Raw genomic sequence first — 23,733 nt, 5'->3', positions numbered from 1 at the left:
GCTTACAAGACACATACAATTATTTAAAACTACAATACGAACTATTATAATATATTAGCTACAAAGGCGTTAATTTAAATTATTTAACTTAACTACACAGTGTCACAGTTAAAAAGTAAATTTTTATTTAACTTTTAACTTATCTCATTAGTTAATTTTCTAATTTTCTAGCAGTTAGGCTAGTCGTACTCACAACTTTGCTCAAGTTAACTATCTTCATTAACCTGTCCACCTTTACACTTTTAACAAATATATAATCTGCATAATTTATTCTACTTTAAAACGTTTTTATACAATTATATATACCTACGGTTTCGTTAGCCGTATAAGTCATCTAAAAACCAATATGTTAAGTCTGTAAGTCTGAACTTGTTACTAAACAGTGTATATTATCTATCAATAGAGCCCGGATTTAAATGCCTTAAAAATTTAAAAAAAATGCTTTAAATAATAATAAAAAATGCCTTAAAAAATCCTTGGAGATAAAGACTGTTACTAAATATGTTATCGCTTTCATATTATTTATAGAACGATTGGCAATTATGGGTACGGATGAAAAATACTTAGAAACTATTAAATCAAATATTATATGAAAACAATATTTCTTGATATAACATTTTACATTTTCTAATTTACAAAACCTCGTACGATGTTTATATATAATATGCACTAAGACTTAATAAAATGATCTGAAAATGCTATAACAATGCTCTAAAAACAAAAAAAAAACATTGAACAATTTAAAATAAATGTTTCACTTCTGAAGACGTTCAGCTGTTACATGAAACGAATATTATGCACTTGGAATTCATTTTAGTCTTAGTGCACACCCAAAAAAATAATATTGCACATTGCTCTTAAATCCGGTCCCTTATTATGAGTATTTAAATTCATAAACACACAGACTTCAAACTAGTTGTGAATGTTGTGTAATTTTTGTTTTACCCTAGCTACAGATTACAGGACTTCAAATATATTATTTTGTGTTTGAAAATATTTGTACAAATAAAATTACACGTATTATAATCACGAACGTCTTAAAATAACAATCAATAAGTATAATAATAATAATTGCCAAGCCTTACCTTTTGCGCGATAAACGACAAACACAATTGGATAAAAAAAAAAAACAAAATAAATAAACTTATCGTACGAAGTGGCGATTTGTTGACAAATTATACTTCAGCGGACAAGACGTTACCGTCTGAACGCAGTGTAAAAATGGTTATGCGGCTCTGATAGAGAAAATAACGTTCGACGCAACGAAATAATATTTTATATTATTATACGACAACGATCTATTGTGTTAAACACACACAAGGTTTCCTTAATTAAAATTCAAGACACCAAATGTTTCTCCTAATGTGAATCACGTGGACACGACGTCTACAATACCATAATAATATTTTACCTTTCGTTGTGTTGCTAGAAAATATCGCGATGGAAATATTTGATCGGTCGTTTCACGTTGTTATGAATAATTACTGCGATCGCCGAGCGAACTGTGTTTGACGTATTTCATAAAACAATAATAATATGTCAGCGTCCGTTATTTCAATATTCACTAGTAGGTATTCATACGTATATGGCGGTTTCTGAAGTATATAATATTTACTTTTGAAGTGATAAATTGTCATGTTAATACTCGCCAAATTCCAAATATGATGACATCGACGAGAATGCAAAACGATCCAAGTCGTTAACCGCAGGGCTTGCAAACGTTCTGATAACCCTATGATTATAACGTTATATTTGACAAAAAAACTATTTCAATTTGTAAACGTTATTATAACGAAAAGCGATAATCAAAAATAATATAAATACCGCAAAACAAAACATAACGGTTAACAAAATATATTAATATATTTCATTAAATAAAATATAACGCAAAACGTAATTTATAGAATATCATTGAACGAAAAATAACGCAAAACGAAATATTTTAAAATATATTTATTTAAAAGGTCTATTGGTTTTGTAGAAACATTTATTTCATCAATCTAAGAATTTATTCTATTATATTCCGAATCCTGGTCATTACCTACCCGCATTAGTTATTATTTTTAAACTTAATAGGTATTAACACTATTTTAAATAACGATAAACGCAAAACTTGGATAACGTTTTAATTCTTTACAACGATAAATGTAAGACTTGGTTAACTTTTTAATTCTGAATAACGATAAACGCAAAAATTGTGTAATGTTGTAATTGTTAACAATATAAAACGGAATTTATTTTTCAAATGCAAGCCCTGGTTTCCCGTCGATGATGATGTTATTATAATATAATATTTACGATGGCTATTCACACGGTTGCTATAATGACCTACGCCAAATCACTTTTGCCGTATTGTTATCACAGACAGTCTTTTAAAATTGTAATTAAATACAGATACAAATACATCCGTTCAGAAAGTATTTTAAATACATATAAAATAATTTTGAGATATCCAAGGTCCACACGCCCACGCCAGAAGCAATCAACTAGAATTTAGGGGCAGAAAGTATGAACTGGATTCTGTGGATCAAAACAATTAGAAAACGATTAAACAATTTTCTTTTGTGTGTTTGTAGATACTTGTTAAATTAAAGAATCTAACAGTTATGAAATTAAATAAATTAAATTTGATATGATTACACATTTTTGTAAATTAATAAAGTATAATATACATCAATAATTTGTGAATACCTGAGATATACCTATATTCAAATTGTAGCCCGTGAACAATTTTCTATTAATTTTTTTGGCTCTTGACATCAAAAAGGTTGCCAAACCCTGAATTAGATCTCAAACTTAGACGCATCAAAATCTAAAACTTCAAAAAACTAGTTCAATCTTTTAAGTTACCATATAACTTTGTTTACCTAAACCAGTCTATTAGCCATCTTAACTATTCTGACTGTTTTATTTCATTTATTTTGGTGAGTACCTATTTGTTTTATTTACATTAGGTGTGTATTATGAATTATATTAGTTTGTTGAAATGTGTTGCCATAGTACGATAAATAAATAATAGGGTGGAAGCCCAAATGGTTGTAGGTAGTACATTTAATATTTTAATGAATTAAGACATTATCGGTAAGTTGGAGTTTGAAAATAGCTTTCATCACGCATATACCAATATAATATACCTAATATACATCTATAAATAATAAATATACGTGTTACCTCCAATGTCCTCCACACATATTAATATATATGTTAAAACCGTGTATTTACTACGAAGCAAAAAATGACGGCCTATGACGTAACTATACTACTACAGTTAGAATTTTTTCACTGCAAATTCAGACGAGACCATTACAGTATTATTATTGCATGCATTAAAATATGGTCGCGTAACAATACCTATAAACTTTATAGTAGACACAATACCAATAAGTTACGGAGCTCTGATTGAACTCAATTATACGATGCTAATGTTTATTCATCATTCACCATATCGTTATTTAATAAATTTGTCTGACAATAATGTTATTACCTTAATATTTTCAGTATTATTTATTAATTTATTTTTTATAAGCAACCTACGGCTTTTTATAATATAAGTAACACTATAATAAATAGGTATACAGGCACATACCTATCTACCTATATTATTATTAAATATTATTAGTATATAAAAATTTGGAAATCCGAAATACTAATTTAAAAAAGGTGAACAAGTATGCTCTCCTGTACAGTACTTCTCAAGCATGTCATTGTAATGGAAGTGTTATATTTGAATTCAATGATAAATTATTGCATACGATAAACGATTTTTAGCGGAGACGTTATGTCATCCAAGCATACTTATATGAATAATCAAATTAAATATTTAAACAAAAAAATAATATCTCTACCGAAAATATCTCATGGCTATAAATAGAGTAAAGTTCGGGTAATTTAAATATTTGGTAAAAATTTCAAACATCTACGATCGTTGGTTTTTTAATTGCACCAAAATAATAAAATCGATTTTTTAAAATTGGTTTTTCATAAAAATGTCATATGTCATATATTTATTATAAAAAAAAAACAAACAAATTATTTCTAAAAAAAAAATTAAAATCAAAACCTATGCATTATGGGTAACCTATTTCTCAACTAAAAACACAATTTTTAATTATATACCTCCATAAAGTGTAGATCGACCTAAATGTCTGCATAATAAAATGGAAAGGAAATTTGAAAACTTTTTTTAAATAATGTGAGTCAATTCGTATACACTATACACCTTTCGCAACCCTATTCTGACATTTCGGGACCAAATCAGATATACTGATATATTATACAATGTGTAACAGAATGGCCTGACAAATGGAAAAACTTGAAACATTTTTTTATACATAATATATTGACGCTTGCGTTACAAATACAGTAAAATATTAAAATGTTTTATTTTTATTTTTTTAATGCTGGAATATCCAATTTGTAAATTTAATTAAAAACGTTTATTTAAGTAATGTAGTTTTTTTTACAATTTTTTTAAATGTCAATATTTTTATGGAATAAATGAACTAGAAACTAGGAACTCTTAAATTGTTTATTATTCATATAAATGTCATACTTTTTGGCATATTTTCGAAAATGTTAATACTTTTTGAAATAATGATTGTTTTACGTTAAACGGATTACCTGGTTTATAAAAAATAATTTTGTCTGTTTTTTTTCCTCTATAGACTCAGAAATAATGACTGAACGGTTATTAAAAGTAATATCAACAGACTTGGGGAGTGGTCATTTCTTGTTTTTTCAACCCCTATATGTTGCCATAGATAAATGACCCACATGAATTTGGGAGCCTAGATGACAAGCGGTATAAGTGACATGTTCAATCTAAGTTAAGTGCTAAAGAACAAATTTTAATTTGGTCGTAAAGAGGTATTAATGAATTATTCGTTATGTGCTGCGATCTAGTAGCAAATAACAATTCATTCTAGATTATAATTTGAAAGAAATATGTACTAGTGTAAACTGTAGACTTCGTTTTTTTGATTATGATAATAACGAAATTCCAATAATGTCACTTATATACCTTGCAGTGTTCTATGCGCATCGATTTAATTTTGGCTCATGCACAATGCACATGGAATATTTTTTATTAATTTGTATGGTCACCATTGGTTACTGATAACAAAATAGTTGTTATTAATATGATTGAATATAATTTTCTGTATGTTAAGCTGGTTAATAACCTAAGTTATATTTTATAAATTGGAAATTAGCTTGTGAGCGAAGCCGTCTGTTTTTATGGTTCAGTTATAGGTGTTGGTCAAAAATGTTGCCATTCCTATTAAAAACTAAAATTAAGCAACTGAAAAAATACTCAACCGATTACGACAAAAACAACTGAGAACAATTCAACTGAATCAAAACAGAAACTATCAAAAAAAAAATGATAATTGAAAATAGTTTGATATTATCCTTTTAAATGTTTACAGATATGTTTATATTATCGTATTCTTTATATCATAGTATAGTTGTGACTCAACACTGCTCTTAAAAAAAGTCAAAAAGTCTTATACATTGATTTTTTCCATCGAATTAATCAAATTGACATTGAGAAAATACCTATTGTCTGGGAGTAGATACCTATAGTAGTGCAGCATATTTTATTCAATTTATATCTAGTATCTACAAATAGGTATATGGTTTAACCTCTGTATTTTAATACCAGAATTGATTTATAACTGTATGAATGCAGCATACAATTTCTCATTAAATGCTAATTTATAATAATTAATAATTATTATTTATATAATCAAAAAACATAATATCGCTCTTCCAGATAGAAGATGACGTGTTCATAATGTCTATATTAATATTATGTAGGTTATAGTAATTCATATCAAAATTGCAATAATTTATATCTAATTGGATTCTTTCATATGTGTATTTTTAAATAATTTCATATTGATGAAACGTCTGCTCACATAAAAACATCAAATTTTTTTTAGACTAGATATTATTTCTGCTTGAAATTGGGTTCTCGTGAAAAAAAGTTATTTATTACGATCCGCCGTGGGTGGATTGCACGTCTCGGTTTCAATTATCCCCGGGAAATAACGCATTTAACGTCAGGTAATACAGCTAATGAGTTAAAAATGTATTTACTTTAGAAATCGTTTATAATGACATTCGAGGGATGACCGCAGTAAAAATTGGTTATGATTATCGACATAGTCATTACAACCAAAATGTTAAAAATAATATACAAACTCGATAATATTATGTTACATTTTTATCACTAAATCAAAACTTTGATACAGTACAAAAATAAATAATCTCGAACATTTTTTAGTACCATAATATATTATTATGTTACTCAAGACAAAATTTGCTAGAGGGGCCTGGTGCCAGTTTTTCAAAATTACCGAAATTTTATAAAATTTGACAATTTAATTTTATATTTTAGCTTTCGCCTTAATTATAATACTTTTCCACTAAACTACTACCCATACCAAGGGTCGATAGGGTGTATTAAATCTAAAAAAATGACTTCACAGTAATAATTTACAGGCCTTATTGTAGAACTGTCAGATTTTGATAACTATTTTTTTATCAGGCCGCATCAAACTCCGATTTTCTAATTAAGTAGGTGCCTTATTATAAGTTGATTAATTTGTTTTAAATAATCCTAATACCTCATACATTTATAAAATTGTAATAATAATTATCTTGCATTATTATTTTGCATTGTTTGACCATATAACACAATTAAAATTCTTTTTTCTTACATATTTGTTGAATATTTTCATGATTTTGACTGCATATTGTATATGGCATATTTTGCTACATTTTAGTGCATACAACTCAGCCTTCAAATGATCAGTAAGTAGTGTTATAAATTATAGACTACAGTCAAATTGTAAATAATAAAAAAAAATAAATAACACTAAATTCCCAACATAACGTTTAACAATATTTAACTATCTATTTATCGATATTGTAGAAGTAATTAAATGTGTATTCCTACTTATCACAACTTTATGAGTGTTGGAATAGCTTATTTTCATTGACTTTTATACTCAAATCCAGGACTATACTAATAAATAATATAAGTAATAATAATACATAATATCACTTGAAAATTTCAAAAATCAGAATTAAAATACATCATGCATAATTTAAACATAAAATTAAAAATGGATTGAGCGTGCTTGAAAATCACTCAGTATAGACAATGAAACATTATTTTAAAAGTATTTAACTTAATAAAAATAATACATTTATACGGATTGTCTCACAGTGTTTTCACGAGAATGACTTGAATAAGAATGGATTTCTAAAAATGATCTCTGTAGAGCCATGATACTGAACAGTTGCTATTACAATATAATAATTGTTAGGGGTTTGAATTTGAAATATTTGTCTCGACAATTTTCGAGACTGAATGTTTCACTGTTCATGACAAATTTAATGAAATTATGAAAAATATTTTTTTTTCTTTTAAACTTTATAGGTTAATAGAAATAACTATTGGTTACACACAGAAAAAATGTATAATTAATGACATATCAACCAAGGTTTACGAATTACTATGTTAATGGTTATATAGGTATTAGCAGGGCTTGCAAACGTTATGATAAAGTTATGATTATAACGTTATATTTGACAAAAAACAATTGTAATTTGTAAACGTTATTATAACGGAAAACAAAAATAAAAAATAATTAAATACCGCAAAACAAAACATAACGATTAACAAAATATTATATTATATATCATTAAACAAAACATAACGCAAAATGTAATTGATAGAATATCACTAAACAAAAAATAACACTAAACGTAATTTATAGAATATCATTGAACGAAAAATAATGCGAAACGAAATATTTTAAAATCTATTTATTTAAAAGGTCTATTGATTTCGTAGAAACATTTATTTCATGCAAACAATCTAAGAATTGATTATATTATATTCCATATCTGGGCCACATTAGTTATTATTTTTAAATTTAATTGGTAGGTATTAACACTATTTTAAATAACGATAAACGCAAACCTTGTACAACGTTTTAGTTCTAAATAACGATAAACGAAAAACTTGTTAAGCGTTTTAATTGTAAATAACATACAATGGAATTTTTTTTCAAATTCAAGCCCTGGGTATTAGCCATTAGCTACAAATAGTATTATTTTATCGGTTAACTGATCACTTACCAATTGGGTCCCTGTTGGATATTATTTATTATAGTTATTAGTTATTAGTATTTAATACAATAAACCAACTTTTAAAATTGTTCTTTTTTTGTAAAATTATGACATAACTTTTAGATAATATGGTACACAATTTTTTTAAATTTTTATTTTTAAATAAATTACATATTTCATACAATTTTAAAAGCTTACCTATATAATGACTCAAATCGTAAAAACAGACATCTCCCGCTTTATTATTGGCTAGAGATAGCTAATAATATATTAATAATCGATATAAGATAGTTGAATATTTTTAGATTTTTAATTATTATTTTATCATGTTTATTCAAATATCGTTGCGTCGTTTGTGCGGTGTAAGTCGGGTGGCGGAAAGAAGAGTAAATAGTTTATAACAGTAGCAGCAAAAGTGGTATAGTAAAGTACTCGTCGGTCGCCGAATTGAAAAATTATAATTAATTAATATGTTTAAAATAACAAAACGTATTCGAGTAACTATACTACTATATTATATCGTTGTAATAATATTATGTGATACCTATAACTTAATTAAAATTTAATGGCCGTGGCTAAATGTTTCGATTTGTTACTGAATTTAATTTTCGAACGGAATTCGTTGTTGGATCATTGACCAGGTACCTACAAGTCACATTATATTTATTATCGCTATTAGAACGGTTAATTCGGTATACGCGCGGGGATCCATCTGCTGGAAGATTAATTCTGAGGTTGAGCTTGGCCTCCACGGATGACTCGCGTTCCTTTGAATTCGATTAAAGACAAAGTACCTAAAATACCGATCAACTACTGCAGGGTATATACCAAAAGCGATGTAATACCCGCGATTGTCTACATAAACGCACATATCACACCGGGTTAATAGAGTTTACCGAAATTAATTTACCCAAACCCCGAACCAAAATAACCCCATTAAATCAGTGCTGAAAATAATATTAATATGTCCTTGTAATCGAATCGCGTTTTACATAGTAGTTGGTATAGGTAAGTATAGTTGTGTTTATTTTGTTAGATTGCTCATCGACTGCAATATACGACATCGTTGTCGTATAATTGTTAAAGATAATTATATTGTAGAGGATCATAATAATAATGATACATTGTCATGAACGAAGGCTGTCAGGGCCTTGATTATTGATATTAAAAGAAAAAAATAATTCAGAAAATCGTAATTCGATAAAAACAGAGATGCAATCCACGATTGCACACTTTTACCTGCAATAAAATACAACGTGGTTGAACATTTTTTACGTACATTAGAGAAGGTGTGGTCAATATTTTTTAAATCTAGGGCCACTTTTGATATTTTTATACACATACTTACTGGGAGCCATATATCGTATCTACTTTACGTGTAATCACCACGAAATATGCTCTCGAGTAAGATACCATTATAACTAGGGGTGGGTCTTTCAGAATTTTAAATACATTTTTTATTTTGTATTTTCTGACGAAAAAAAATTTTCATTAGTGTTCTATATTTTAAATACATTTTAAAAGTATTTTGTATTTTGAAAATACTCAACTCAAAATACTAAATAAATAATAAAATTCTCATGTTTGAATTTTGACCCAGTTACGAAATAATAACAAGCTATTGTTTTGTTACATATTAATAATAATATAATAAAGGTACTATTATAGGTATATTATGTATTTATGTAGTATGTAGCCTATATATTTATACCACGGTAAATGTATCTATAGACTTATTGCGTGCGCTCTAGCGCATCTGGTACAGATGGTGGTATTTTTAAACAAGTATAGTTGAAGATGAAAATTAAAACCTGGAAAGACCTATATGGTCATTGGTCTGTGCGGTCTGATATCAAAGTTGATATATCACAAATAGCTCCAATACCATGAAGTTCTGCAAACCAATTGGATTTTGTTAAATAAGTTGGAATTCTACCAAAATTGTTTAATTGTTGTGTCATTGTAACCCTAAAACATTCACAGACCATTTTCATTCAAAGACGATTGTGAAGATTGAAATATATTCATTCTTTATAAACTCGTCATTATCATTAAAGTAACCTTTCCAGCGTTAAAATAGCGATTAAAAATTTAAAACAGGTTATGAACTTATGCGAAAAAATTACTTTTTGCAAGAAAATAAATAGTTTCTAAAATATGCAGTTCTATTGAGGTTTCAATCAACTTTTCAGAATATATAGTGAAAAGTGGTATGTTTTTAACTTAATGCTTTGTAGTTTTTTGATTTCCAAATTGGATTTTTGTTGAACGAAAAAATGAATCAAAAATGAAAAGTGCACAGGGAAAAGTTTCAAGGTGTGTTGGTATACTTGGTGAAGTAGGTACCCACAGGTGTTTCGAGGTTTGGTCAAGTGTATCCCACATGTGACGCAAATGACTCACATGTGTAGTTTTTATCGTAAACAAGTAATTCTAGGAAGTTTGATTTCAATAGGTATCTAATTGGTCGTATAATGTATGGCCTTATTATTCTTCGTCGTATTAAAATTTATAAATAATAAAATATTCAAGAAAAAAATTCAAATTAAACCTAATTGTTTACATTTATTCAATCCCCAACAAGGAGGGGTCCGGATCTGCGCTACTAATTAATGTACCAATACATATTATATCTATAATATGTACGGCCAGATAGGGCTGATTAGTGATCGTGAATATTTGTATACTGGTATATTATACAATAATACCAGGTGCTTCTTTTATCGAGAACCACCATAATTTTAAAAAGTATAAATTTTTTTGAAAATATTTATTTTACATGATCTCAACTCTCAAGTCGTTACAAAATAACATTTTAATCGAAATTAGGACAAGTAGTTTAAGAGCTAGTTACTAATTATAAGTATTTAAAGTTTAAATGAGTGAAGTAGTGGTCCAACATTTTACAGTGTAACCGTGTACCTCTCCACCCTGTTCATCAACACTTTAAATACTACTATAAGTTATAATTCATAAACAAATTGTCATAAATTCGATTTTTATGTATTGGAATATTCTAATATTCTACTTTCAAAGATGAGATTAAAACTTTATGTTGTCATTCCAAAAGTATAAATAAATAAATAAATAAAACAATATTAATCACCCGGGTATTATACATATTATTTCAATCGCTGAGCTAATTTATTATCCAGAACAGGGTACCAAAATACCAATTGAGACGAGACATAGAGCATTGAATCGCTTGATTATGTTATATGTGGTGACACCGAGTAAAGCTTTTGCCAAAAATGATAATAAAAGTCTAAGAAAACGTACTCAACGTTTTGCTGGCCGTTGCAGCGAAACTGACCATAAATATAGTTTTGATTCTAACTCAATATGACTTTTTAATTCAGTTCAAGACTGCAAGGGCTTTTCATTCCAGACTGAGAGCTAAATATTTCGAGTGGATTAGTAATTTATTTGAAATATCCAGTTTTAAAAATGTACTGTCAAATAATAGAACTCACTATCGTTAAAAAAAAAAAAACGAAATGTGACTATTTTAAGTTAATCTTGACGATGTATATTTATTTGCACAATTTATTATATCATGGCAGTCATCGTATACATTTTTTAATGTTTTTATAAATCTTATACAAATCATTACACAACAGACTATATGATAATATATATATAATATATCATTATGACTAAAAGTATATTTTCAAAATCGTTTTAAATATTATAATATTCAAAATCTCGAGGATATGATTGAATATAAGCAGTAGGCAATAAAAATAAATAATATTGTTATCCAAACTCTGTCAATCCAAACCAATCTGAAAAAAAACATGAATTTTAGGTTATTGTTTTACAATAATTATTGTATGGGTACATAATATCATGCTACTGTAACTGACTTTTTCATTTTCTTCCTCGCTTGCGTTATTTTGTTGGAATTGGTATTGAACAAATATTTTTGCGCTCCAGTAAGGCAAGTTATAAACGCATCTTCTACATTTAAATCGTTGAAGTCGAAATCGAAATCGTCTTTTTCATCTTCCGGGATGTGTGTGAGCAGACTTAAGAAATTCGCATTTTTGAACGTCCACGTCTTCAAAGTGAAATTCGACAACGCCATTGTCGCTATATATATTTTTCGTTGCAAATTTACCAAGTTACTGAAAACGAGTATACAATTTGATAATCAGTGTTTGAAAATGGCATGAAAAATAAATGATTATCTATTAATGAAATATAAAATAAATAATAAATGATTAATAGTTTGATTTGAAATGTAAATTCAATTATAATTTAATGATTATCAAAAAGTTTTCTGAGATCTTACGAATAATAATTTTAAAAAGTAGTTGATTTTCAAATACAAAATATTTGTCCAACACATTATATTAAATACTTTCCAATTACATAATTTTAAAAGTTTTTTAATACATTTACTTATACAATTTACAACACTGTTACTATATAACATAAACGACTTTTCATATCGTAAAAAGTCGCCAGAAACCGTAAAGAAAAAGCATAGTATGGTCCTATTTAATTATTTATGTTTGATGTTTTATAAAATAGCCAGTAAAACGTTGTATAAATGTTCAAATAAACAAATAATATAACAATACATTTCCTCTTGTATTTTTTTTTTGCTTAAGATGGTTATTAATGGACGGAAAACTTTCTTCTTTGCTTGAAAGCGGCAAACTAGTGAACTTTTACTTAGACCACCAGTGTTTTATTTATTTATCTGAACACCAACAACTACAACTATAAGTTGAGAATGACCCTTAGAATTGTTATATCCATAAAGAGTGAAAAGTAATCAATAAGTAATTCAATGGGGTTCCTTTTTTATAGATAATAATTAATAATTACAACATTATTATAGGGCCTGCACGTGACCTGTTATTTTTGCAACAGGGTTAACAGGAAAAACTCTCACACCTCGTAAAGTGGTCCGATTACGAAACATTTTTTGTTTTTTGCAAGAGAAACACTTCTTACGACTTACAGGGTGCATTTGACTTGAATTCTATTTCCAAACTATATACATAATATGATTTTAAATATGGCCAATTTTTAGAAGCTTTTATTTTTTTTTTAAAGCAACGAAATGAAAAATCAAAGTCCAATGCATCATTTAGAAAACCACCCTCTTACTAACAAAAAAAAAAAAATAATTAAGTCAGACCATTTTACGAGGCTTGAGAATTTTTCCCGTAAATTCCAAAAAATCTTGCTTTTTGTTTTTGTTCTGCTGTTGACATATTATATTGTGCACCCATGCAGTATCAAGTAGTGCGTGAGTTGATGGCCAAGTACCCGTGTATACAATCACACTCACGCTATCGTCATTTACGACTAACACTATTGCCACGGGCGTTGACGAGGAAATATCATGTTTATAAAATAATTGTTGTCTTTATTTCTACCCAAGCCAAGCAACAAAGATACGAAAATTGCTACGAAAAAACACTTTAAAAAGTATAAAAGTTTAAACGTTAAGTAAAACTTGCGTTCAGTGCATTATTATTTAATAATAATATGTCCATTAAATAAAAAAACTGAGAACTTGTAGCAGAGATCCTTAAATAGACATTAAATACTCTGCTGTTAACATTTAAGTACTTTGAAATGCCTATACATCAAAATCAAGGCACTATTATTTTCACTTTACATTTTAATAACTATCAATATTTAGACGTTTTGTCCATGCTTTTAAACATTTAACATGATATTTTATTTTTGATAATGATTATTGTGTTGATATAAGTTACTTGTTGGTACGAAATAGTATAAAACAAGTTAGGAAAGCGTACTGTGCTATAATAGGTAGTCTAAAAATGTATCAATTTAGACCGAGCCATTATTTAGATGTGGGGGCCTCCCAATTAGTCTGAGAAATTTAAAGTTAACTTTTCTCTGAATACTACCGGCATTATCATAAAATATATACCATAATACAAATCAGTGGCCTCCCTTCAATCGTATTTATGTAAAAAATAATATATTTGTGATACCTACGCTTCAGATTTCTCTAAGATAATAATAATATGTTCTCATATAATTCTATTTCATACTTGATGCTATATTAATATAAAGATTAATGACTAAAGAAATATTGTAAATTTTTTCAGATTAGCCGGTAGCTATTATAAGACGTATGCTATAGCTGTCTATCAAGTGCCAATGTGATCGAGAATGTATAATCTATATTATTGTTATTGAAGTTTTTAAGAATTTATTTTTAAACCTTCAATTGTTTAGTTTTTTTTTCTACAACATTATTTAATGTTGATAAAAATGTTTTTTTTTTTTAATAAAAAAAATACTTGAAAATATAGTTTGTGGTTTAAATTTGCACAAAATATATCAACATTTGAGATAGAGCTGGGGGGGGGGGTATTTATGCAAATATTATATTTGTCATATGCTTCAGTTTTCTATTTCATATTCGATATTATATTAATATAAAGATTGATGACTACAATAAACTATGTGAAATCCCCCCCACAAGTTATGTTTAAATATAAAATTAAAACACCTCCATAAAAAAAAATCCTCGATATGCGCTTGCCATAGATACATTTTATATATTATGGATTATGACGAAGTTTTAAAATCACAAACACAGAGTTCATAGTTATCGGGTGTCGTTTATTAATCACAATAATTTTTATGGGATATGTTTGGAGAAAAAAATTATAAAATGTTTTATTTCAGACTAGCTGATAATAGCTGTCTATCAAGTGCCAATGCGATAGAGAAAATGTAATGTATAGCACAACCAGACACATAAAAAGTAAATTAAAAACAGATTAACATTAGTCAGAGAAAATAGGGCAGGTGTGACTAAAATTATTACTTCTATCTTCTATTGTAATATTATATTATGACGTAATTGTTTATTACGAGCATAATAATATTATCGTCTATTGGTCGTTTGAACTATAACTTCACGTAGGAAGGTACCTAAATGTTACTACCGTTCGTGACATTCGTATTAATTATATCGAACGGTTTAAGTTATGGTAATTTTATTATTTTTCATTTTTGAACTCCTTGCCTTTAACGACACATGGATATTCCAACGACGCAGTATGAATATCGAGCCCATAAATTATAATATGAATATTGACCATAGGTATTATAATAATAATTATACTATTACTATAAAGATTAAATTGATTAAATCATGGGTTTTATACGTAGACTGTCAACAATACATTTTAATAATATGACATTCGGGCTTAAACGTTTATTATTATAGAGCTGTGGATTTAATGCGCGCACTAAAAAGCCATTAAAAATGCATTTCATTTCTCAAAAAATGAAGTATAAAATAAAAATTCCAAAAACACATTAAAATATTACGATTAAAAATGTATAAATGTATCGAGTTTCTTTAAAAATAATCATCGAATATTAAAAAGGAAAAAAAGTCCAAACAAATAGGTTAAATTTAATTATTTGCAACTATTTTGAAAACGGTATTAATATCTTATAATATCTATAATATTATGTAAATTCAAAAAATAGTATCAGAAAAATGAACCGAAAAAAAACATTTTTTTGTGATATAATAATAATTGTCATTCCACGCAGTCGTAGTCGTTGATTGTTAATAACACAAATTATTGTAAACCATTGTGTAGGTACTTATAATAATACTTCAAATAATAATTATTAAATGTATAAGCTATTACAGACTTTTTTTTATTTTCCGTATGTATTTACCATATGGGTACCAATGTACCATTTCCTGCACCTAATACATAAAAAATAATGTCCCATGATTATTTATAGCCTAACAATTATGTCGATTGACGGTCTTAAAATAAATTTGAAATATGGCAATCACCTGTTTCATTTTTTTATCAAATTTATTGAAATATTGAATTAAAAAAAACATTTCAAATAAATTTGTGACTTACGTTGTTTGTGGTTGTCCGGTAGTCTTCAGTACGAAATCGATGAGCATAGCCGGTAAAACTTGTTGGATAATTGTGAGATAGTAAAAGAGCCGTTTTGAACCCGTAATTAAAATTCTCGGCCTCCATAAAATCTCATCGAACGGATGCAATATAAAATACTTTACTGCGAATTGCATAATTTGGCCGTTGGTAATCGACTTCTTAACCGACGATGAGTTGTACACCGTCAGTGGGTTGTCCGACGACGAGCTAAATTCACAAAATCATAATAATAAAATTAAAAACAGATATAGTAATATTTACTATGGTATGATAAAAAAAAACAATTAAACCACTGGTAAAAAGATGATTATTTTAAAGGAAATCCCGATTTTCCTGAAATATATTAAGGTTTTTGGAAATATTTTCTTTTAACAATATATTGCACGTCACGACGAAAGTTTTTTACTATTTTTAACGCCATCATATGGTTTATTATTTAATTTACCGAAGCAAAATATTTCTCTATGAATTTCAAATATCAATATTTGAATAATTTAATTTCAAACAATTGGGTAAGTACCACTATAGTTAATTAGTTATACAGTAAGACCTCCTTTAGCGGGCAACTCCAAACGGTGGACGTTTTTTTGAAAACAAACTAAAGACTTTCTTTAAAAACTGAACCCTCTGAAAAACAGATAAAATTTCAGTGACCGAGAGTGTCCGGTATATTGATTGAGGTTTCACTATAACTATTAACTAGTATTTAGAGTATATAGATAAGCAAAGAATTGGACTGATATTTTGCGGGTTATCTACTTCTGTGATACTCTACTCATCAGTTTATCATAACATTAATTACCATTTTGAATGACAAAATATGATTTTATTTCAAAGCAGAATATGTTAATAAAGAATTTCAATGTATTCAAATCGAATTTCAAACGAGTTGTCAATTAGTTACAAGTTACAACTATATAAGTATTTACATTTTAAAGTTTTGTTCAGCAGTGTAGTGGACCGACATTTTTCGGTACAGTCACTCTAGTCCGCTCATCTAAACTTTAAATACTTAGATATAAGTACCTACCTAACTTTACTTCTCCTCTCATCAAAACTTTAAAATGTAAATACTTATAAAGTTATAATTATTATCAACAACTCCTCGTTTGAAATTCGATTTTAAATTCTGAGCAGAGCAATGAATCTTTTATTGGTTTTAAAATGTTGCGAGATTCGTTTTTGTATTTGTCCTAACGTTTTGGAGCAAATAAAATGCTGTATGACGTACTAATCGAAAAATAAATTACTATTTTTGGTATATGGATGAATAATTATAAAATATTCTTATAAAATAAAGAACCGTATTCGTTTTTCATACCTATGCAATGATTTATCATTGAATTGAAATTCAACTCATCCATCATTGTAGTGATCTACCTAGTACCTAATACTTAATGACGAAGAACACTCAAGCCTCAAAACCTTCTATATTATACAGCAATAATTTAGATTTTCTTGTATTTTTTTTCTGCTTTGGAATATGAAATGAACAATTCACGCAATAGTTTATTCGAAAATCATATCAGCTGATTAAAAACATAAGAAATTATAACGATAAAATAATAGTAAAAAATATTTTATTTTTTAAAAAAATTCATCATAAGCTATAACTTATGACTATAAAATAGTCATAAAAATATTTTCAATTTTTTGGTTAATATAGTTATCTACAAAATGAGTACCTTTAAAAGAATCACTCTGTATACTTGCCTATAGAAGTAAAAGTACGATTATTATATTTTGTAAGAAGCTATAGTAACAAACACTGTGTATTAAAATTTATCTTTGTATCCACAGTTTAACTTATTAATATAATTATTGTTCTTCGAAACGTTAGTTGTTTTTAAGATGATTTTAGGCTTAAAGACATTATTATGCTTGTGTATGCTAAGATTTACAGACGTCGAACAATATGGTAAAAGCCCAAAATGTGTGATGTAGGTACTTGCCCATTTTGTGTCAGTCAACCAGTTGCAAGGGGTATACGATTTGATCCATTTAACTTTAACCCAAGACACTCATAATAATTTCAGAAAACACTAATGTTTACTGAAAATATTTCTTTTTATAATTTTAAAAAGATACATTACAAAATGTTTGGGATTAATGTATTTTTCACTTTTTTTTATTATTATAATTTTCAAATTAAATAACTTTTGTTCAAATCAATATTCATATTTTTTTTGTATTCACTTTATAGACACTCGCCTTGCAAATACTGTATAAAATGTTTTATCTTTATTTTATCTTTAATGTTTTATTTTTAAATACTGAAAACAAAAATTATAAATTGTATCAAATGTTTTCAAAATATAATATTTTAAGTATCATAATTTTTTTCGTACAATTATATGTTTCATACGTTTTATAAATGATATACATTTTTAATTTCTCATTATATTATCAGGTATTTCTGCTACACACTGTATACATTTATAATTTATTGTATATTCCAAATATTACTCAGAGATCAATAAAAATTAAATTTTGAACTAGTAATTTATTATTCATAAGTGCGTATTTAAAGTTTTAATGAGAGGAGAATTGGGCCAATACATTTGGCGGGGCAGGTTTCACTCCGCTCATCTAAACATTAAGTACTTACAACTGATGAATTGCTTGTCCAAAATTTGATTTTATATATCGATGTAGGTACTTTTAAGACTATTATATTAAATATTCTGTTTTGGAATAAAGAAATATAAATGAACGTTGTCATTAAAAAAAGTAATTAGAATAAAACATTGAGAACAATTCCGTTTTTAATAATATATTGTATGAAAAAATATTTTCGAAATCCTCAGTAGTTTTTGAAATAATAAGTGTTTATTGTTTTATTAGAACATGTTATAGGACATTGTTTTATTAAAACATGTTTGGCAACTATACACTTCTTTAGAATTTTTTTTTAATTTTAATATGCAACATGCACTAAGATTAATTATAATTTATGATAAATGAAAAAGAAAAGTATAAATTTGTTACGTGGTTAAGAAGCCGTCAGCTATTTGTGAAACTCCACTTGGGATTAACATAATAATAAGGTTGAAAGAAAATTAAATCATAATATAAAGCTATCAATTTCTTTTATAACAAATCGTTAGGAAAAAATACACCATACACTGACATAAAAAAACAAATAAATAATATCCTGCACATTAGAATGAGACAAAATATGAAAAAAACAGAATCAAAAACTTAGCGAAATAAAAAGAACAACTGTCAAGTGACCCAAAAACAGTACAAATAGAAAGGACGGATCTGTTGACTAGGATAGGACACTAGGATAAGACATGCACCAAATGTGAAACCTAAATCACCATAAAACACTATAATTATTAGATTATCGCAAATTGTCGTAGTTATAAAAACGAAAGAAAATACAAATTTACCAGAGCACCTTTACGAAATCCCAGGGCCCCAAACAGAAGCAACCAACGAGGTAAGTAATACAATTTTTAAAATATTTAGAACTATATAAGCTAATTTAGTAATATATTTAAAAAGAAAAGCGGGTAAATGGATGTCCCTCTGCTGTACAGTAGGTTACAAGTGGGTCAATGTATAATGGATTGTATTTAACTTGATTTCAATGATATAATATCTTTGTATAAGAAAAACGATTCTGAGCGGGGGCAATTTGTCAGTCTGGATATTTTATATTTTCATTCGTTTCTATGGTGATAAACAAAGCGTTCGAAATAAAAATCCCATTTTTAGCGGATATTCGTAATTTATCGTTGGTTTCTACCGTGGCATTAAATAACTATTGAGAAAATCAAAAAATGACCTTTTTAAAGTACCATCTTGATCCAATTTGCTAAAAGATAAGGTACTATATTATGTTGAAATCGAAGCACTCTTTTTGGTAGACATTTTTTATACAGGATAATAAAAAAAAAAAAATAAACACCATTGTAAAATCTGCACTAGCTTCCTCACTCCACTCAGAATCTAAAATAGATATTATAGTAAAAAAAAATCGTAATTGTTAATAAATAATAATATTTAATATATCTCAAAAGCTGTTATCCTATTCAATTTCCGTCGTTTGACATTAAATCGATCGTCGAGAAGTATATAGCTGCACACTGTTTATCAAACGGTTTTTCCTAGACTAGAAAATCACCACAGTCCACTCATATGTGTGGTTTACACACCCCTTAACGTCGTGGAAACTTTACTCTCGCCGGAGACTTAACAATGCGAAGCTTTGGAAAAATATTGATTTTGTGAAATGTACTCTCACTGCAGGGGCATTACCTTTTGCAACTGGTCGACTTGTGTAAGGTGCATAAATGCATAATATTATAATAGTAAAATTGCGACGGTGGTTAGCCGATATATATTTTTATATTATTCCACATTATAGCTGACTACCAATTATTAATGATTTAATATTTTATTAGTATTTATTATTGTTTTAGTTTGTTTGTTATAGATAATTCAAGTAAAAAACTTATCAGTTGTTGAACTTTTAAAATTGGATTCTGTTCATTTTGTTTACAGAAGTAATTAAAAAATGTAATTATAAAGATTAACTTTTTGTTTTAATAAGGCACATAATAGCACGTAGTTTCATATTTACTATTAAATATTATAGATTTTTTCGACATAATTTTAAATTTGTTTTGCTAATTATATTTATGAACTTTAATTAGAATATAAATATATAAGAGTATAAAAACATGTTCGTGGACTGAAATCACAAAATGTTTATATTACTATTATTTTTCGGATCGAAGCGAGAACAATGTTTTCTTAAGAATTTTAATATTACCTATTTAGAAAAATAAAAAACAAATGGATTAGTGCTCATTTCAGTATTTTCTATTGTTGGTGGCTTCGTGCCAACATCATAATCTTTTTTGATTTTTGGGAATTTTTAGGGATTTTTTTTTAAGGTATTTTTGTATTTTAAATGCATTTCTTGTATAAAATGTACAACTATATACATTTAGATCAATTAATTAACCACTCAAACTGTGTTCTTCACGTTGACTGAGACGGCAATAGCATTTAACACGGTTAAATGCAAAGAATCGTACGAGTGTGAGTCAACTGCCCGAACTTCATAAGTTCATGTATTCGAAAAATGAATATGAATGAAATTATCGGCGCAGTTCACTGTATATCAGCGGCTGCAGCAACAACCAGTCGAGCAACCACGCCTCGGTTCGCGGTATCCTGCGACTGTTCGACATTTTGGGTTTAACATGTTATGGTTATTATTATTATTATTATTATTACTACTCAATCGACAAAAACATACTTGTGTATCCCACGGTGATAAGCTGCCACGATCATCGCCTTGATCGAAACGTCGACGGCCATAAAGTCTGGGGTGGAATCATTATTAACCAGTGTGACCTGCGTTATGCCTTTACCGCACGCCACCATGAGGCCGATCGGTCCATTAACGTTATCTATCCATCCAAGTACGGGCTCGGCGATCGATGATATTACTGTGAAACCATACACCATAATATCATAAACCATATCATGATATTATATACAAAGCCCGCATTAAAATATTATAATAATTATATAATTATCATGGTTCCCGTTTAACATAATGCGCGGAACAGGTTTAGACGGAAATCCGAATTTTAATCGAAAATAATCTCATCAGCAAGTTTATATAATAATTATAATAATAATATATTTTTTGTCAGAACAGATAACAATAATATATAAAGCATACAATATATTACTATGATATATGACACCTCCCGAAAAAGCAAAGCTTGTGTTTGGGGTAAGTTCAGATGTATATCTACATTATATACGCAAGTTCAGAAAATTGTCATTCGTGTTCTGTAATTATTTATCTTAAAACAGAAATACGACTAGAGTATGTTATACGCTGCACATCTACAGGTGTGTAACGTGTTATAAGACTAGTCTCGGGATCTAACAATTATGGTGTTTTTGTTTTTTGTCGTATTTTTCGGGCACGGGTTTTTACAAGTCTTGCTGCAGTTGACGACAAAATTACAAAACGTCTAAATGAAATGCGTATAATCGATTTTAAACTAATATTATTTTCGGTAGGTATACAAATAATTTAATTTTAAACGATATTATTTTGTCCCATCTTTTTCATTCTTATAATTTTTGGTTTTTTTCCCACGGTCGGGTAATCTGGTTCGGCGTAATATTATTAATGTTATTTCGGTATTAGTTCGGTAAACATCATAAAGAAATCCGAATTTTAAACGAAAACTTAAATCTCATCAGTAAGCTTATACATAGTACACGCATAGCTGGTTATATATGTATAGGCATTATGTTAATGTCGAAAAATTGTCATTCGCGTTCTGTAATTTATCTTAGAACAAAATATTACGACTATGCATATAACGTAAAACTAGTCTTGGGATCGTGTTTTTGTATTTGTCATATTCTTCGGATACGATTATTTACAAGTCTTACAGTAGACGAGTCGCTGGCCGCGGAGGAAAACTTCTAAATCGTTTTTATGATATTATTATTATATTATTTTTGGTATAAGAATTACTCTATTTTATTTGTGTTACAAACTACGCATATATATAATATTTTTATAAAGACAAAGAAAATAAGATTAAAATTAACGTGATTTTACACGATATTATTTTGCACCATAGTTTTTATTTTTTTCACCACACTTGGAGATTTGGTTTGATCGAATATTATTATTGTTATTTGGGTAACAGATCTGTAAATGTCTATAATAAATCTGAATTTTAATCGAAAATAATCACATCAGTATTGTTTATGTCAGTGGTTCTCAAACTGTGCTCCCGCGAGAGTAATTTAAGGGCTCCATTGACATAATATCTAAATAATATTTGGTTTATCGTGTTTATGTTTTTATTACCTAATAACCCGCTTATTATATTGTTTCGTAGTCGTAAACTATATTATAAGATGGTAGTCATTCGAAGGTCATATTACTTTTATCGTTTATGATCATATTATAAAGAACCAAATTAATAAGCAAATCATCCATGCATCGTTGTTCATGAGTTATGTATATTTTATGAGCATTCTTTATCTTTGAGGTTCCGTATAATTTTGTTAAAAACATAACTACATAAGGGTTCCACTGGTAAAAAAGTTTGGTCAACTGGTTTATATAACTGTCATACCTGGTATGTTATTCATCTTATAGAAATATGACACGACTACGCTCGTATAACGTAAAACTAGTCTTGGGATCTAAAAAAATCGTGTTTTGGTTTTTTTGTCGTATTTTTTGATACGGTTTTTTTTTACAAGTCTTGAAAGTTTAGAACACCTTATTATGTGTCCGTCACACCGTTGTGTCTGTCCGTCCGTACGTTAATAATTACCAGTATACATAGTGTTATGATTGATAAAATAGATATATTCTTTATAAACTGTATAATATGGGATTATAGATTATTGCGTGGTTGTATTAAAATACGTTTAGAAACCGTGAATCTTAGCACGCTGGCAGAGTGAGCTCTCCTAACTTGTTTATATAACACTAATATTTTTAATTATGGTAATATATTATACGGATCACTCTATTTCCATTTCGTTAAAAACACTCCATGACAATACAAAAAACACGATTCGAATTGACGTAATTTTATACGATTTTGTCACATATTTTTCTACTCGTATTTTTTCGTTTTTTTTC

General features: G+C 27.9%; 2 protein-coding genes across 2 annotated transcripts in view; both read right to left on the bottom strand.

Annotated features, from left to right (window-relative positions):
* Positions 1-1,288, bottom strand: part of LOC132936669 (fatty acyl-CoA reductase 1-like) — a 32,400-nt gene extending 31,112 nt beyond the window's left edge. Inside the window, exon 1 of the mRNA XM_061003434.1 lies at positions 1,086-1,288. The gene's annotated coding sequence lies outside the window, so the exon portion shown is untranslated. The remainder of the gene's footprint in view (positions 1-1,085) is intronic.
* Positions 1,289-11,642: 10,354 nt separating this feature from the next.
* Positions 11,643-23,733, bottom strand: part of LOC132936306 (fatty acyl-CoA reductase 1-like) — a 44,666-nt gene continuing 32,575 nt past the window's right edge. The window contains exons 6-9 of the mRNA XM_061003003.1: positions 21,355-21,547; positions 16,038-16,286; positions 12,009-12,269; positions 11,643-11,927 (exon numbers count right to left, since the gene is read on the bottom strand). Of these exons, the coding sequence (XP_060858986.1) occupies positions 11,840-11,927; positions 12,009-12,269; positions 16,038-16,286; positions 21,355-21,547 (791 nt within the window). The 3' untranslated portion in view covers positions 11,643-11,839. The remainder of the gene's footprint in view (positions 11,928-12,008; positions 12,270-16,037; positions 16,287-21,354; positions 21,548-23,733) is intronic.

Source organism: Metopolophium dirhodum, chromosome 1 (assembly GCF_019925205.1).
Source record: "Metopolophium dirhodum isolate CAU chromosome 1, ASM1992520v1, whole genome shotgun sequence".
Taxonomy (NCBI): Eukaryota; Metazoa; Arthropoda; class Insecta; order Hemiptera; family Aphididae; genus Metopolophium; species Metopolophium dirhodum.
Note: the sequence above shows the minus strand (reverse complement) of the source record. Positions and strands in the feature narration are given on the sequence as shown.